Source organism: Xenopus tropicalis, chromosome 1 (genome assembly GCF_000004195.4).
Source record: "Xenopus tropicalis strain Nigerian chromosome 1, UCB_Xtro_10.0, whole genome shotgun sequence".
Lineage (NCBI taxonomy): Eukaryota > Metazoa > Chordata > Amphibia > Anura > Pipidae > Xenopus > Xenopus tropicalis.
The window spans coordinates 206961830-206980098 of record NC_030677.2 but is presented as its reverse complement, the minus strand read 5'-3'; the positions used below and the strand labels follow the sequence as shown (position 1 = coordinate 206980098).

Below are 18269 nucleotides of genomic sequence, written 5' to 3'. Positions count from 1 at the left end.
TGCGGGCCCATTGTCCTATGGCAATGCTGTCTTGTTTATGTGTACCATGGGTCCGCCCATAATGCTGATTTGTCTGTACATGGGTTTGTCTGTTTGGTCCATCCTGTGAGTCTATTTATGTCACTGGGTCTTACAATTTTGTCCTTCTGATATGTGTCCAGAGAAAATGTTTTGCGTAATATACCTACTTATTAAATGTGTACCACTATGAAGTCTGTACACCCTACAGGCAATGCTAATCTTTAATGGAAAGAGATTTATTATTATTATGGATGTGCCAAAACCCCTACAATGAGGAAGAGATCTCAAGATAGTATTGGGATCTTTTTGCCCTAAACTCTCTACAATCTGTACAATCTCTCTACAACTCTTTCATGTAGCTCTTTGGTTGAGAAGTCTGCTCCTCCAGGGTCATTGTCCTCTCTGTCTCTTCTAATGGTCTTACACCCTTCATTTCTAAGCTATCTCTATCAGACTTTCTTCAGTTAAGCTGGCCAAACCCCGTTTCGTACGATATTCGGTGCGTGTATGGCAAGTCGGCGAGTCGACTGATATCGCAGGAGGCTGCTGATTGACTCGCCGATCAGCCAGGTTAAAAGATTTTGATTGGGCGCCATAGAAGGCGCCTGAGCAAAATCTGCCGTCAGGGCTGAATCGGCAGAAGGAGGTAGAAATCCTATTGTTTCTACCTCCTTATCTGCCTTTTCAGCCCTGAAAGGTTAGTGGCAGATTGTACGATCTTGAAAGATCGGAAATCGCCACGTGTGTGGCCACCTTTAGTCTCTCTCTTACCTGCTTTGGTCTCCCTCTCATTTTCTCTGGTCTCTCTATATATATTCCTCTTGTGTTTTTGTTCATCCTTCCTCTCATTTCTCCAGCTCTCTTTTCCCCTAGTTTTTCTCCCTCATAGGCAGGTCTGCATTTGTTTGTTTCTCCCACCTTCCATTGGTCTATTTTTCTTTGTCCCCATCATTTTCTTGGTATCTTTATCATGTCTCTCTTCTACTTTATCTGGTCTTCCTCTCTCTTCTCCCAGTCTCTCTCTCAGTCTTCTCTTCCATTTCCCTTGTTCTTCCTCTCTTATGACATTGGTCTCCCCTTTCTTCAATCATAGGGTCTATATTCTCCCCTTTATTTCCCTACAGTTTCACAGTTTCTCCTTCTCATTTAATCTCACTTTGTCTAATATTATATGTTTCATACTACCCTTGGTGTTTTTCCTTTGAAATCAGTTTAACTTTCTGTGGCTCCCATTTCCTGTAGTCTTCCTTCTCACTTCCTCTGATCTCAACCTCAGTTATTTTACTTCCTCTGGTCTCTCTCACTTCTTCTAATCTTTCTAAGTTCCTCAAGTCTCCTCCATTCTTTTGATCTCTCACTTTCTGGTATCTCAGATGATCTGATCTGTTATTTCCTATATGTGGTCTCTTTCCTACATCTTCTCTTCTACTCTTTTCCTCTGTTCTCCATTTTAATTTTTCTCTCATTTCATGTACTGTCCTTTTCTGGGTGTTTTTTTCCTCTGGTCTTAAGGTCCCCATACACGGTCCAATTCTAGCTGCCGATATGGGTTCCTTAGACAGATTCGGCAGCTTATCGGCCCATGTAGGGGCACAAACGATGGGCCTGCCCAACCGATATCTGGCCTGAAATTGGCCAGATATCGATCGGGCAGGTTAAAAAATGTAGTCGGATTGGGGACCACATCCCCCGAACCGACTGCGCCTATTCCAGCATTCTAATTCGAATTAGCCTAAATTCTCCCGATATCGCCCACCCGTAGGGAGAAGATCCACTCGTTTGGCGACCTCCCCAAGTGAGCGGATCTTAAAGTGTATGGCCACCTTTACTCTCCCTCTATTTTTTTCTTCCTCTGTTGTTCTTCTCTCTCTGTCTGACCGGACTTTATCTCTTCACCATGGACAATTTCTATGCATAAGGCTGCCCGATCTGCTTATGGACAACTGATATTCATATTAAATTTGATTATATAATGCACCAAGCATCTCCCTTTAAGAATAGGAGACAAGGGGAAAACTAATGGCAATAACTTCTAGAACAAACATGAAACAGGGCCTTACAGTTGTATTATTGTAGTCATGTAGACCTAAGATGTTCACTTTGCTACTGTTGCTGGACCTGCTTCCCTCTAAAATTCACAGCTGGAGGGCCACAGGTCGGACATATTTAATGTAAAGACTAAGAATATGTCTTTTGTATCTTCACCAATTGCTTGGTGATTAGAGGTCAAGGCTAAAGGCCTCCACCAAGACTGAATGTGCCCTGTGTTCATAAAGTTGGGCATATATGGATGGATAATTTTCATACTTTGCGTCTAAATATCATACTTTGTGGGACTATCTGTCTACTGAAACCTTTGTTTATCCCACTAAACACCAAACTGATCCTTTGATCTGCCAAAATGATCTCCTTTTGGCCAACCATATTGATGTTATCAGCACTGCCATATACAACTAAAGGGAGTAAACTAAAGACATCTATTAGTTTTCTTATGATAATATTTTTGAATACTGGAGAGGTAAAACATGAAACCCTGGATACACAGAGGTTGTGTCTGGTTTATGAATGAACATCTGGTTTAGGGGGGGGCACAGTTTAGCTATGGCTGTGGAATGCCAAATTATATAGGAATGCAAAAAAATTATATGTATTTTGTATGACAACCAAACTTTTGAAACATTACCTAGACTTGCTGGGAGAACATGTTCATAGTGCAGCAAAACGTAAAGCCGACACTTTGTTTATACAAAGTTGGGGGGCTCCAACCAATCAGAGCATTTATTGTACATGTTTTGAAAGTAATCTCTTATTAGTTATGCTGATGTCTCAGCAACTGAGATAAGCAATGGGCAACCTGTAGTGCCTAGGATACAGAAATACAACCTATCCTTGCCTGTAGCAATTGGCTAAATGCTGGCCAATGAAATTGAATCTGCCTAATGGTAAACATGGAGGCTTTGACTAACCGGAAATTCATGCCAGGGCAACTGTGCGGGGTCTAATTAATTACTGTGGGGTGTCTAACATTTTGGCTCCCTCCAGTGATTTAAACTGCTTAACTTGCCTATTATTGCAGTTTTCTTGACTAAGATACTTGGCACCCCATCCAGTAACGCTGCAATCCAGCTCCCAGTATTTCATGCAATCTCAGCACCCCTAGCGGTTTTGGTTTTACAACAGCTGAAAGCCTGACACCCCCAATCTAAATATACAGTACAGGTATGGGACCTGTTATCCAGAATGCTTGGGACCTGGGGTTTTCTGGATATGGGGGTCTTTCTGTGATTCGGATCTCCATACCAGTAGGACTGTTCTGCCCCCAATAAGGGGTAATTATATCTTAGTTGGGATCAAGTACAGGTACTGTTTTATTATTACAGAGAAAAGGGAATCATTTAACCATGAAATAAACCCAATAGGGCTGTTCTGCCCCCAATAAGGGGTAATTATATCTTAGTTGGGATCAAGTACAGGTACTGTTTTATTATTACAGAGAAAAGGGAATCATTTAACCATGAAATAAACCCAATAGGACTGTTCTGCCCCCAATAAGGGGTAATTATATCTTAGTTGGGATCAAGTACAGGTACTGTTTTATTATTACAGAGAAAAGGGAATCATTTAACCATGAAATAAACCCAATAGGGCTGTTCTGCCCCAATAAGGGGTAATTATATCTTAGTTGGGATCAAGTACAGGTACTGTTTTATTATTACAGAGAAAAGGGAATCATTTAACCATTAAATAAACCCAATAGGACTGTTCTGCCCCCAATAAGGGGTAATTATATCTTAGTTGGGATCAAGTACAGGTACTGTTTTATTATTACAGAGAAAAGGGAATCATTTAACCATTAAATAAACCCAATAGGGCTGTTCTGCCCCCAATAAGGGGTAATTATATCTTAGTTGGGATCAAGTACAGGTACTGTTTTATTATTACAGAGAAAAGGGAATCATTTAACCATGAAATAAACCCAATACTTTTTGCAATTGGTCTTCATTTTTTATTATTTATAGTTTTTTAATTATTTCACTTTTTGTTCAGAAGCTCTCCAGTTTGGTGTTTTGGCAGCTATGTGGTTGCTAGGGTCCAAATAATCTTAGCAACCAGGGAGAGACTGATCTATGGCTAGGAGAGAACATGAACAGCAAAATAAGTAATAATAATGAAATTGTTGCCTCACAGAGCAATAGTTTTTTTTGGCTGTCGGGGTCAGTGACCCCCATTTGAAAGCTGCAAAGTGTCAGAAGAAGAAGGGAAATAATTCAAAGACGATCAAAAATAAATAATGAAAACCAATTAAAAAGTTACTCAGAATTGGCCATTCTATCACAAACTAAAAGTTAACTTAAAAAATGTGACATATTTGATTAAAATGGAGTCTAAGGAAGTTTCCAGATAACGGGTTTCTGGATAATGGGTCCCTTACCTGTAATATCACTTTAAATACACCCAACAGGCTACAGACGATGCTTCCTGCTTGCTTTAAAGATACTTTCAGTTTTGTGCTGTATCTGACAGGAATGTGTTATGGGGCTCGGCAGTTTGTCAATGTTTTGTACTCAGTACCTGCTGTTACTTCATGAACTGCTCGGTGTCTATATAATGTCATTTTAAAAAGGGAAATACGTCCATCAGGAATGTACACACGGCACTGCACCGCTGCACTATGTATCCAGCTTGGTATTGTACTCATAGTTGTGGTGCCAGCCTTTGTCACTGTAAAGCCATAAAACTGAACATATCAGGGTAATTCCTGTTTGTCACTGTGTATGGGAGGAATCCATCCGCCTCTTGCACTAACGGAGGTGAAAATAAAGACATCTATGTCATAATCCAGAGTCTGAAGTGTTCTTTGTGTCCCCTGTACTAAGCACAATTCAGCAGGAACAGCCCCCTAAGTTTGCTCATAGCCTGTACAGAGAAATACCATAAAACTATGGCACATAAGGATTCCCCTGTACTAAGCACAATTCAGCAGAAACAGCCCCCTAAGTTTGCTCATAGCCTGTACAGAGAGATACCATAAAACTATGGCACATAAGGATTCCCCTGTACTAAGCACAATTCAGCAGGAACAGCCCCCTAAGTTTGCTCATAGCCTGTACAGAGAGATACCATAAAACTATGGCACATAGGGATTCCCCTGTACTAAGCACAATTCAGCAGGAACAGCCCCCTAAGTTTGCTCATAGCCTGTACAGAGAGATACCATAAAACTATGGCACATAGGGATTCCCCTGTACTAAGCACAATTCAGCAGGAACAGCCCCCTAAGTTTGCTCATAGCCTGTACAGAGAGATACCATAAAACTATGGCACATAGGGATTCCCCTGTACTAAGCACAATTCAGCAGGACCATTGTGACTGACTGACAGAGAAAGTAACAGAGAAAGAGACAGAGAGTAACAGAGACATTACACATTCTGACTAACATTCCTACAATCCTGGGCGGGGCTTATTGCACCAAACTCTGCGCGGCCAATCCATTTCCGCCTCCTGTACCCGCCCCTCCAGCCAAGCACCGCCCCAATTCTCATCCCCGCCCCTCCTCTAAGCAACCTGCACTGTACCGAGCGTCCCTAGCAACTGTCTGCCACGCTAGTGCGACTCACTGCGCCTCACCTACCTCACTGAGCCCGAATTACCCGCTCGCCTGCCGTCTGGCCGCCATTTGCCTTCTGTCCTGATACCCCGCACGGAATGAAGTGAGTACTGATGGGTGGGTGCTAATGGGTGCTGATATCTACCTCAGAGCGCAGTGGGTGCTGATATCTAACCTCAGAGCGCAGTGGGTGCTGATATCTAACCTCACAGTGCAGTGGGTGCTGATAGCTAATCTCAGAATGCAATGGGTGCTGATATCTTACCTCAAAGTATAATGGGTGCTGATATCTAATCTCAGAATGCAATGGGTGCTGATATCTTACCTCAAAGTGGAATGGGTGCTGATATCTAATCTCAGAATGCAATGGGTGCTGATATCTATCCTCAAAGTGTAATGGGTGCTGATATCTAATCTCAGAATGCAATGGGTGCTGATATCTTACCTCAAAGTGGAATGGGTGCTGATATCTAATCTCAGAATGCAGTGGGTGCTGATATCTAATCTCAGAATGCAGTGGGTGCTGATATCTAATCTCAGAATGCAATGGGTGCTGATATCTATCCTCAAAGTGTAATGGGTGCTGATATCTAATCTCAGAATGCAATGGGTGCTGATATCTAATCTCAGAATGCAATGGGTGCTGATATCTATCCTAAAAGTGTAATGGGTGCTGATATCTAATTTCAGAATGCAATGGGTGCTGATATCTATCCTTAAAGTGGAATGGGTGCTGATAGCTAATCTCAGAATGCAATGGGTGCTGATATCTAATCTCAGAATGCAATGGGTGCTGATATCTATCCTTAAAGTGGAATGGGTGCTGATATCTAATTTCAGAATGCAATGGGTGCTGATATCTATCCTTAAAGTGGAATGGGTGCTGATAGCTAATCTCAGAATGCAATGGGTGCTGATAGCTAATCTCAGAATGCAGTGGGTGCTGATATCTAATCTCAGAATGCAATGGGTGCTGATAGCTAATCTCAGAATGCAATGGGTGCTGATATCTAATCTCAAAGAGGAATGGGTGCTGATAGCTAATCTCAGAATGCAATGGGTGCTGATATCTAGCCTCAAAGTGTATTGGGTGCTGATAGCTAATCTTAGAATGCAATGGGTGCTGATATCTAACTTCAAAGAGGAATGGGTGCTGATAGCTAATCTCAGAATGCAATGGGTGCTGATATCTTATCTTAGAATGCAATGGGTGCTGATATCTAACTTCAAAGAGGAATGGGTGCTGATAGCTAATCTCACAATGCAATGGGTGCTGATATCTAATTTCAGAATGTAATGGGTGCTGATATCTATCCTCAAAGTGTAATGGGTGCTGATATCTAACCTCAAAGTGGAATGGGTGCTGATAGCTAATCTCAGAATGCAATGGGTGCTGATAGCTAATCTCAGAATGCAATGGGTGCTGATATCTAATCTCAAAGAGGAATGGGTGCTGATATCTAATCTCAGAATGCAATGGATGCTGATATCTAATCTCAGAATGCAATGGGTGCTGATATCTAACCTCAAAGTGGAATGGGTGCTGATAGCTAATCTCAGAATGCAATGGGTGCTGATATCTAATCTCAGAATGCAATGGGAGCTGATATCTAACCTCAAAGTGGAATGGGTGCTGATAGCTAATCTCAGAATGCAATGGGTGCTGATATCTAATCTCAAAGTGGAATGGGTGCTGATAGCTAATCTCAGAATGCAATGGGTGCTGATATCTAATCTCAGAATGCAATGGGTGCTGATATCTCAGAATGTAATGGGTGCTGATATCTATGCTCAAAGTGGAATGGGTGCTGATATCTAATCTCAGAATGCAATGGGTGCTTATATCTAACCTCAAAGTGGAATGGGTGCTGATATCTAATCTCAGAATGCAGTGGGTGCTGATATCTAATCTCAGAATGCAGTGGGTGCTGATATCTAATCTCAGAATGCAATGGGAGCTGATATCTAACCTCAAAGTGGAATGGGTGCTGATATCTAATCTCAGAATGCAGTGGGTGCTGATATCTAATCTCAGAATGCAGTGGGTGCTGATATCTAATCTCAGAATGCAATGGGTGCTGATATCTAACCTCAAAGTGGAATGGGTGCTGATATCTAATCTCAGAATGCAGTGGGTGCTGATATCTAATCTCAGAATGCAATGGGTGCTGATATCTAATCTCAGAATGCAGTGGGTGCTGATATCTAATCTCAGAATGTAATGGGTGCTGATATCTCAGAATGTAATGGGTGCTGATATCTATGCTCAAAGTGGAATGGGTGCTGATATCTAATCTCAGAATGCAGTGGGTGCTGATATCTAATCTCAGAATGCAATGGGTGCTTATATCTAACCTCAAAGTGGAATGGGTGCTGATATCTAATCTCAGAATGCAGTGGGTGCTGATATCTAATCTCAGAATGCAATGGGAGCTGATATCTAACCTCAAAGTGGAATGGGTGCTGATATCTAATCTCAGAATGCAGTGGGTGCTGATATCTAATCTCAGAATGCAGTGGGTGCTGATATCTAATCTCAGAATGCAATGGGTGCTGATATCTAACCTCAAAGTGGAATGGGTGCTGATATCTAATCTCAGAATGCAGTGGGTGCTGATATCTAATCTCAGAATGCAATGGGTGCTGATATCTAATCTCAGAATGCAGTGGGTGCTGATATCTAATCTCAGAATGTAATGGGTGCTGATATCTATCCTCAGAGCATAATGGCTTCTGATATCTAACCTCAGAGTTCAGTAGGTGCTGATTGCTAAAATGAATAAAGCCAGAAATGCCATATTTTATATACAGAATTTAGTGAGCCAGCCTAAGGGTGAAAGGGTCCCGACCCCCAAAGGGTCCCGACCCACAGGTTGAGAAGCGCTGCCCTACCGTTCCACCTCTATCAGCCACTCTGCTGTTTCACTTCTGGATCTGCACAAATTATGTTAGTTCTTTGCAGAATTAAAGGCCACATTATTTTGTAATTGTTTGTAGAGCAACTAGGGGGTTATCCCATAATGAGCAGTGGGAGATGTTGGATTGAGCAAATAACTCTTTATTTTTAGAAAGAGCCGTAGATGAGGTGAGACTGTCAGGGTTGGGGTTGTTTTCTCTGGAAAAGAGGCGCTTGCGAGGGGACATGATTACTCTGTACAAGTACATTAGAGGGGATTATAGGCAGATAGGGGGGTTCTTTTTTCCCATTAAAAGCATCAGAGCACCAGAGGCCCCCCCTTTAGATTAGAGAAATTGAACTTTCATTTGAAGCAGCGTAGGGGGTTCCTCACGGTGAGGGCAGTGAGGGGGTTGGGGAATGCCCTGCCGGGGGATGTTGGGTAGGGGGTTCCTCACGGTGAGGGAAGTGAGGGGGTTGGGGAATGCCCTGCCGGAGGATGTTGGGTAGGGGGTTCCTCACGGTGAGGGCAGTGAGGGGGTTGGGGAATGCCCTGCCGGGGGATGTTGGGTAGGGGGTTCCTCACGGTGAGGGCAGTGAGGGGGTTGGGGAATGCCCTGCCGGGGGATGTTGGGTAGGGGGTTCCTCACGGTGAGGGCAGTGAGGGGGTTGGGGAATGCCCTGCCGGGGCATGTTGGGTAGGGGGTTCCTCATGGTGAGGGCAGTGAGGTTGAGGAATGCCCTGCCAGGGGATGTTGGGTAGGGGGTTCCTCACGGTGAGGGCAGTGAGGGGGTTGGGGAATGCCCTGCCGGGGGATGTTGGGTAGGGGGTTCCTCACGGTGAGGGCAGTGAGGGGGTTGAGGAATGCCCTGCCAGGGGATGTTGGGTAGGGGGTTCCTCACGGCGAGGGCAGTGAGGTTGGGGAATACCCTGCGGGGGGATGTTGGGTAGGGGGTTCCTCATGCTGAGGGCAGTGAGGTTGGGGAATGCCCTGCCGGCAGGTTTTGGGTAGGGGGTTCCTCACGGTGAGGGCAGTGAGGTTGGGGAATGCCCTGCCGGGGGATGTTGGGTAGGGGGTTCCTCACGGTGAGGGCAGTGAGTTTGGGGAATGCCCTGCTGGGGGATGTTGGGTAGGGGGTTCCTCATGGTGGGGGCAGTGAGGTTGGGGAATGCCCTGCCGGTGGGATGTTGGGTAGGGGGTTCCTCACGGTGAGGGCAGTGAGGTTGGGGAATGCCCTGCCGGGGATGTTGGGTAGGGGGTTCCTCACGGTGAGGGCAGTGAGGTTGGGGAATGCCCTGCCGGGGGATGTTGGGTAGGGGGTTTCTCACGGTGAGGGCAGTGAGGTTGGGGAATGCCCTGCCGGGGGATGTTGGGTAGGGGGTTCCTCACGGTGAGGGCAGTGAGTTTGGGGGTTCCTCATGGTGGGGGCAGTGAGATTGGGGAATGCCCTGCCGGTGGGATGTTGGGTAGGGGGTTCCTCACGGTGAGGGCAGTGAGGTTTGGGAATGCCCTGCCGGGGGATGTTGGGTAGGGGGTTCCTCACGGTGAGGGCAGTGAGGTTGGGGAATGCCCTTCCTAGTGATGGGGTAATGGCAGATTCTGTTAATGCCTATAAGAGGGGCCTGGATGAGTTGTTGAACAAGCAGAATATCCAAGGCTATTGTGATACCAATATCTACAGTTAGTATTGATGGTATATATGGTTTATGTATGTGAGTGTATACATCTGTTTCGGTTTGTGTGTGCCGGATTCACTTGGAAGGGTTGAACTTAACTAGGTAACTATGTAATAACCTGGGAGTGAAGTGCCTGGGATGGGAAGGGTTAAGCCAGTGTTTGTATGGTGCACCCAGGAGAAAATAAGAGTCACTAAGGAGCAATGTCTGATTGTAAACACTCCCTGTATAACGTGAGACACAAGGGGAAAGAGACAGAACTTTCTAATGGCACTGCTGGTTATGCAGAGGGAATAATTGTATCCACAATTGTATCATTTCTATGGGTTTTAGCCATAAGCAGACAGTAGCGTAGGACAGCGTTGTTTATTTCACGGATACGTCGACAGACTGTTGGTCGGCAGCCTTCCTATTGGCCAGAGCAGCAGCGTTTTCATGTTCAAGCTAGAAAAGTCCATGCTGAATTATTTAATTGTATTATCAGGCTAATTACATTAGTATCACATTCTGATCATGGCTGTGATGTGGTTTTTTCCTCATCTCGGGGCTGCAGATGTTACAAGCTTAGTCTGTTCCATTGGCCACCTGTCCTGGCGCATTACCTACAATACAAAGGAAAGAGCGATAATATGAATAAAACATGTATCAGTTCCTTTACCTACTATCCATATACCTCACCTAGGCATACATGCCACTTAAGGTGCCCATACACCTTAAGATCCGCTCGCTTGGCGATGTCGCCAAGCGAGTGGATCTTCTCCCGATATCACCACCTACGGGTGGGTGATATCGGGGGAATTTAGGCTAATTGATGGAATTATAATGACGGGTATAGGCAAAGTCGGTCCATGGACCGCATCAATGAGCCAATGCGGTCCCCGATCTGACTAGATTTTCTAACATGCCCGATTTTAGGCCAGATATCGGTCGGGCAGGCCCGTCGGTAGTCCCTATACACGAGTCGATTAGCTGGCGAATCGGTCCAAGGGACCCATATTGGCAGCTAGAATCGGCCCGTGTATGGGGGACCTACACCGGGGATTTACCCTTTGGTGTTCTTCATAATTATATAGTACATCACTGGGAACCAATCAGATGATGAGGTCTAGTCAAAAAGTGCCTCTTCTCCAATGTAAATAATCCCAACTTGGCCAGTCTTTCTCCATAACTGAGACTTTCCTTTCCCTTTACCAGCTTAGTTGCCCTTTTTGAACTCTATCTAATTCAATAATATGTGCAGGGCTGGCCTTAGGCCAATTGCACCTATTAGGCCCAACAGGACCTTGCAGCATTAGAAATATCACAAAAAGCTGTCTAGCCCCGCCCCCAACAATGATTTCCCAATAATACTCTACATTAACACAAAGTGGGCACTGCATTCATACTGCCACCCCTGGGTACCCACTGTCTGTCACTGTGTATAGTGAGCTTTGGGGGGGGCAATCACTCTATAGTATGCTTGGTGTGCCAGTGCCCAGTGCTTGGGGGCCACACTGTGCCATGAAATATTGGGGGCCAATGGAACAAGAGAAAGAGAGGGAAAAGGCGGGGTTACACCACCATTTTGGGCAAAAACAGATTTTGGATGGAGCTCCCATTTACTAAAAGGAGCTGATATTTAGTAACTTATTACTAGAATGACTTCAGAGGTGACAGTTGTCTTTGTGTTGCTATAAGGGAATATATTGCTAAAGGTCACACTCCTACCTGGACTGGAAGAACCAAGAAACTGGGTGTGTTTGAGTGTATGTTAGTAGCCAGGATTAGAGAAAGAATCTCACACAAGGCATGGAGCACAACAAATAAAGGGCCACTATGGCAACCGGGTATCATAGGAGGCGATGTGTGGAGGCAGCGCATTTCGCTTCCAGAAAGAATTAAGACGTTTAGGCTTGTGTGTGAGCTCCGTACCGTGCATTGGGCACACTGAGTGTGTTACACTGCAGGGGTAACACTAAGGGGGACATTTATTAATCTACAAATGCTCTGAGTGTCTTTTCTGCAACAATATAGTACCTTGCGCGACAATTTCGTTCTTTGCGACAAAATTTGTGCAACAAAATCGTATTGAGTAAATCGTAAATCGAGTACGAAAGTTTCTGATTCATTCAAGCTTCGGTATGGTGACTTTCCTTGGGCCGGGTTGGAGCTGCAGAGTGCCATTGAGCCCTATGGGAGACTTTCCTTGGGCCGGGTTGGAGCTGCAGAGTGCCATTGAGCCCTATGGGAGGCTTTCCTTGGGCCGGGTTGGAGCTGCAGAGTGCCATTGAGCCCTATGGGAGGCTTTCCTTGGGCCGGGTTGGAGCTGCAGAGTGCCATTGAGCCCTATGGGAGACTTTCCTTGGGCCGGGTTGGAGCTGCAGAGTGCCATTGAGCCCTATGGGAGACTTTCCTTGGGCCGGGTTGGAGCTGCAGAGTGCCATTGAGCCCTATGGGAGACTTTCCTTGGGCCGGGTTGGAGCCGCAGAGTGCCATTGAGCCCTATGGGAGGCTTTCCTTGGGCCGGGTTGGAGCTGCAGAGTGCCATTGAGCCCTATGGGAGGCTTTCCTTTGGCCGGGTTGGAGCTGCAGAGTGCCATTGAGCCCTATGGGAGACTTTCCTTGGGCTGGGTTGGAGCTGCAGAGTGCCATTGAGCCCTATGGGAGACTTTCCTTGGGCTGGGTTGGAGCTGCAGAGTGCCATTGAGCCCTATGGGAGACTTTCCTTGGGCCGGGTTGGAGCTGCAGAGTGCCATTGAGCCCTATGGGAGACTTTCCTTGGGCCGGGTTGGAGCTGCAGAGTGCCATTGAGCCCTATGGGAGATTTTCCTTGGGCCGGGTTGGAGCTGCAGAGTGCCATTGAGCCCTATGGGAGACTTTCCTTGGGCCGGGTTGGAGCTGCAGAGTGCCATTGAGCCCTATGGGAGACTTTCCTTGGGCCGGGTTGGAGCTGCAGAGTGCCATTGAGCCCTATGGGAGACTTTCCTTGGGCCGGGTTGGAGCTGCAGAGTGCCATTGAGCCCTATGGGAGGCTTTCCTTGGGCCGGGTTGGAGCTGCAGAGTGCCATTGAGCCCTATGGGAGACTTTCCTTGGGCCGGGTTGGAGCTGCAGAGTGCCATTGAGCCCTATGGGAGACTTTCCTTGGGCCGGGTTGGGGCTGCAGTGTGCCATTGAGCCCTATGGGAGACTTTCCTTGGGTCGGGTTGGAGCTGCAGAGTGCCATTGAGCCCTATGGGAGACTTTCCTTGGGCCGGGTTGGAGCTGCAGAGTGCCATTGAGCCCTATGGGAGACTTTTCTTGGGCCGGGTTGGAGCTGCAGAGTGCCATTGAGCCCTATGGGAGGCTTTCCTTGGGCCGGGTTGGAGCTGCAGAGTGCCATTGAGCCCTATGGGAGATTTTCCTTGGGCCGGGTTGGAGCTGCAGAGTGCCATTGAGCCCTATGGGAGACTTTCCTTGGGCCGGGTTGGAGCTGCAGAGTGCCATTGAGCCCTATGGGAGACTTTCCTTGGGCCGGGTTGGAGCTGCAGAGTGCCATTGAGCCCTATGGGAGACTTTCCTTGGGCCGGGTTGGAGCTGCAGAGTGCCATTGAGCCCTATGGGAGGCTTTCCTTGGGCCGGGTTGGAGCTGCAGAGTGCCATTGAGCCCTATGGGAGGCTTTCCTTGGGCCGGGTTGGAGCTGCAGAGTGCCATTGAGCCCTATGGGAGGCTTTCCTTGGGCCGGGTTGGAGCTGCAGAGTGCCATTGAGCCCTATGGGAGACTTTCCTTTGGCCGGGTTGGAGCTGCAGAGTGCCATTGAGCCCTATGGGAGACTTTCCTTGGGCCGGGTTGGAGCTGCAGAGTGCTATTGAGCCCTATGGGAGGCTTTCCTTGGGCCAGGTTGGAGCTGCAGAGTGCCATTGAGCCCTATGGGAGGCTTTTCTTGGGCCGGGTTGGAGCTGCAGAGTGCCATTGAGCCCTATGGGAGACTTTTCTTGGGCCGGGTTGGAGCTGCAGAGTGCCATTGAGCCCTATGGGAGGCCTTCCTTGGGCCAGGTTGGAGCTGCAGAGTGCCATTGAGCTCTATGGGAGACTTTCCTTGGGCCGGGTTGGAGCTGCAGAGTGCCATTGAGCCCTATGGGAGACTTTCCTTGGGCCGGGTTGGAGCTGCAGAGTGCCATTGAGCCCTATGGGAGACTTTCCTTGGGCCAGGTTGGAGCTGCAGAGTGCCATTGAGCCCTATGGGAGACTTTCCTTGGGCCGTGTTGGAGCTGCAGAGTGCCATTGAGCCCTATGGGAGACTTTCCTTGGGCCGGGTTGGAGCTGCAGAGTGCCATTGAGCCCTATGGGAGACTTTCCTTGGGCCGGGTTGGAGCTGCAGAGTGCCATTGAGCCCTATGGGAGACTTTCCTTGGGCCGGGTTGGAGCTGCAGAGTGCCATTGAGCCCTATGGGAGGCTTTCCTTGGGCCGGGTTGGAGCTGCAGAGTGCCATTGAGCCCTATGGGAGACTTTCCTTGGGCCGGGTTGGAGCTGCAGAGTGCCATTGAGCCCTATGGGAGGCTTTCCTTGGGCCGGGTTGGAGCTGCAGAGTGCCATTGAGCCCTATGGGAGACTTTCCTTGGGGCAGGTTGGAGCTGCAGAGTGCCATTGAGCCCTATGGGAGACTTTCCTTGGGCCGGGTTGGAGCTGCAGAGTGCCATTGAGCCCTATGGGAGACTTTCCTTGGGCTGGGTTGGAGCTGCAGAGTGCCATTGAGCCCTATGGGAGACTTTTTGAAGCCCAAAAAAATTCGGACTTTTTGAGCAAAGTCATTTTTTTTTACTTGTATATAGTTTCGATATTTACGAATTAGTTTTTGCCAGTACTCGATTTTTCTGATATTGTTTCTGAGTTTTTCGAAAATAACTCCCATACTTCGTGATTTATTAATGTTTAGTTTTGTCAAAGTACCATTGGGTCCTATAGAGGCTTAGAATAGTAGAGGAATACAGTAGAAAATATATATTCAAGGGAAAGTTAATCCCATCATTGTTTTCTATTTTACACACTTTCAAGGGGAAGTTAATCCCATCATTGTTTTCTATTTCACCCAGTTTCAAGTGAAACTTAAACACATTACTGTTGCACCAATGCTCCTAAAATGGCTGCTGGAGCACTTCCTGTTTGGGAAAAATAAAGAGGATTCATGGAAACGTACGTCAGTTTAAACTCAAATTTCTTGAGTTTTAACAATAATTTCGGCTCGAAAAATTCAGGATTTTCAAATGTAAACTTGAAAACAATTCAAGAATTGTTGTGACATTTTATAAATACAAGTGATCGAGCTTAATTTGAATTTATACCACATCAAGTTCATGCAACTTTCAAGGCCAGAAAAGTAATATTGTAACTTTGGTTAAAGAAATATAGCTTTGATGCAAAATGTAAATGTAACTGAATTCAGAAATACTCAAAACATTATTAAAGCCTGGTTTGGTCTCTGTTTCCTTCCTGGAAAGAAGCAACAATCCTGCCTTGCTTTACGGCAGCAGCTAAAGTTACATATAAGTATTTCATAAGCCAGGATTCTTTACTCAAGGATTCTTGAACCCAAGTCACAGATATCTTTAATAGCCAAATTTCAAAGTTTTTTTGTAGCAGGCAGATTTTATAGTAAAACCCAATAGGATACCCCTCCATCTACAGTACCCACCTAGGTCCAAGAAGGAGGCAAGTTTGGGGGGCCAGCAGCATCGCTTTGAAAAATGGCTTTACAAAATAACACAGATTGTGTATAACAGCATATTTACATTTATACTTATTGATTTACATTTATTTATCTGTATGGGAGCTGCCATACTGATTTGGGAGCTGCCATACTGATTTGGGAGCTGCCATACTATATGATTTGAATACTAGAAGCTTTATACTAGAAGCTCCTGGTTGGGTATCTTTGAGATACAGATCTGTTATGTATTGATGTATTGATCTGTACAGCCAATATATATTATACCAGCTGCTTAGTAATATAATTTATGATTAACAGAATATCTCTAAAATCTCACTGACACTGAAGGAAAATGCCGACCCAGATCCAGTATTACAACTCGTCCCCGTCAGTCACGGGTGTGCTCCAGCCTTGCACTGCGCCCGCTTCTTTTGGGCAGATGAGACCAAGGGATGCCTATCCCAGTACCACGGCACCTCGGATCCGACCAGCCACTGGTAAGAGCCACATACTGTGTTTAAATCAAGAACTAATCCCATTCGGGTCAATGTGACCAATACCTTCCTGAGGCAGATTAAAGGCCAAGTAATTTCCATGAAGCCCAGCACAAGCGGCTGAGCAGGCTGGGAATTGTAGTTGAGCAATAAAAAACAATAACAGAGCAAGACTTTTTCTTTTAGGGTTCCAGTTCCGAGATGTCTCCCCTCCCCGGGGGAAGCCTGTGTGGAACGACGGATTCAAGTCAGAGGGCTGGAGAAACTCCCTGCGCAGATATAAAGTCAGTCTGAACCACAGGCCCGTGGAGTCCATGCTAAGCAAACGAGCTCCATATGCAGGTAGGGAACATGGTGGCGGCGTATTTACCTCGGCCATAAGTGCCCTAGTTATGCCTATGCTTCATGCATTGACAGAACCCCTACTTTTCTAAAAGCAATGTGTGTTCTGCTCCATAAGAAACAAGGCAATCCATTTGTGTACTACAACACACGTACACTTTGGGGCCTATTTACTAACCCTCAATTTTTTAGTGCTGAAAGTCACAGGGAATAAATGCTGCAACGGCTAAAAATCCGATAATTTGCCAGGTTAAACTTGCCCAGTTCATGTAGAAGTGAGTGGCAGAGGTCCCTTCCCTTTCCTTGAAGTTCCTTTCCTTTCGCAGTGACAATTCAAAAAGTTGCATTTTTGCAGAGAAAAAGTCGCAGCTAGTGATGAGCGAATCTGTTCCGTTTCGCTGAATAATTTGCGAAACAGCAGGAAAATTTAGGAAAAGACAACAAATGTGCAAAATGCGTTTGTTGCCCATTTCTTTTTCTTGCCGCGCACGGCTTTTTTTGTCGCGACTGTGCTTATTTTGACGCAACCACAACTTTTTAAGCCACGTGACAAATTTTCCCATGGCAAAGTTTCACAAAACAATTTGCCGGTGTTCAGGGCCGGATTTGTTTGCCTGGCGTCCCGAGGCCGCCCCCTCTCTGTCGCACCCCCCCTGCGCATGCGCGAACGGCGAACCTCCCACCGCGCATGCACGAACTCACAATCGCGCATGCGCGGGCCTTTTCAATCACATACGGAGCAGTGGGGGAGAGGTCCCCATTGCTCCATATGCGCGAAAAACTTTAATATTTTGGTGCGGCGGGGCAGCATGCCGCCCCCCAATTTTTGCCGCCATAGGCCCGGGCCTTTGTGGCCTTTCCACAAATCCGGGCCTGCCGGTGTTGAAATGTGGAAATTCGCTGGAAATCCATGACTTTTCCTATCGGATTTTTTTAGCAAACGTCAAACATGCAGGAAAATGAATTTAGTCGAGTTTGAAAATGTAAAAAAATTAGAAATGATAGAGTTTTAGTAAATGTGCCCCTAAGGGGCAGATTTATTAAAGTGTGAATTTAGAGCTTAATACATAAAAACTCACCCACGTTTTATTCATTTCTATGGGATTTTTAGAAGCGTATTTATTAATGGAGTTTACCATTTGATAAATACACTTCTAAAAATCCCCTAGGAATGAGTAGAATGTGGGTGAGTTTTTATGTATTAAGCTCTAAACTAAAACATATTGATAAATCTGCCCCACTCCCCAGAAACAAACCCTGCAGAGAGTTTGCTAAGTTGTATCTCTTGTTTTCTCTTATTTAGGAAGAACTCTAAGTGCCAGCTCCGGCGGGTATCGGTACAGAAACGGGCACACAGACACTCTGCCGGCGTATAGCGCTATGAACGACCCTCATTTATATGATTTCTATGCCAAGAAGTTTGGATTGCAGGTGAACCCCCAGCCGCCCTCACTGGTAAGCCGCTAGCTTTACTGGGCGTGTTTATAAGGGTAAAAGTAATGGTTGGTTTGGCCCCAGGGCTCTTTGAATAATAATTCATTCTATTTATGTAGAGATGCAGCA

The 18269-nt window shown here is 46.1% G+C and overlaps 1 protein-coding gene across 1 annotated transcript in view; it reads left to right on the top strand.

The window, feature by feature from the left end:
* The first annotated feature begins 5589 nt into the window (after nucleotides 1–5589).
* Nucleotides 5590–18269, top strand: part of loxhd1 (lipoxygenase homology domains 1) — a 99248-nt gene continuing 86568 nt past the window's right edge. The window contains exons 1-4 of the mRNA XM_031894937.1: nucleotides 5590–5733; nucleotides 16189–16367; nucleotides 16551–16706; nucleotides 18010–18161. Of these exons, the coding sequence (XP_031750797.1) occupies nucleotides 16223–16367; nucleotides 16551–16706; nucleotides 18010–18161 (453 nt within the window). The 5' untranslated portion in view covers nucleotides 5590–5733; nucleotides 16189–16222. The remainder of the gene's footprint in view (nucleotides 5734–16188; nucleotides 16368–16550; nucleotides 16707–18009; nucleotides 18162–18269) is intronic.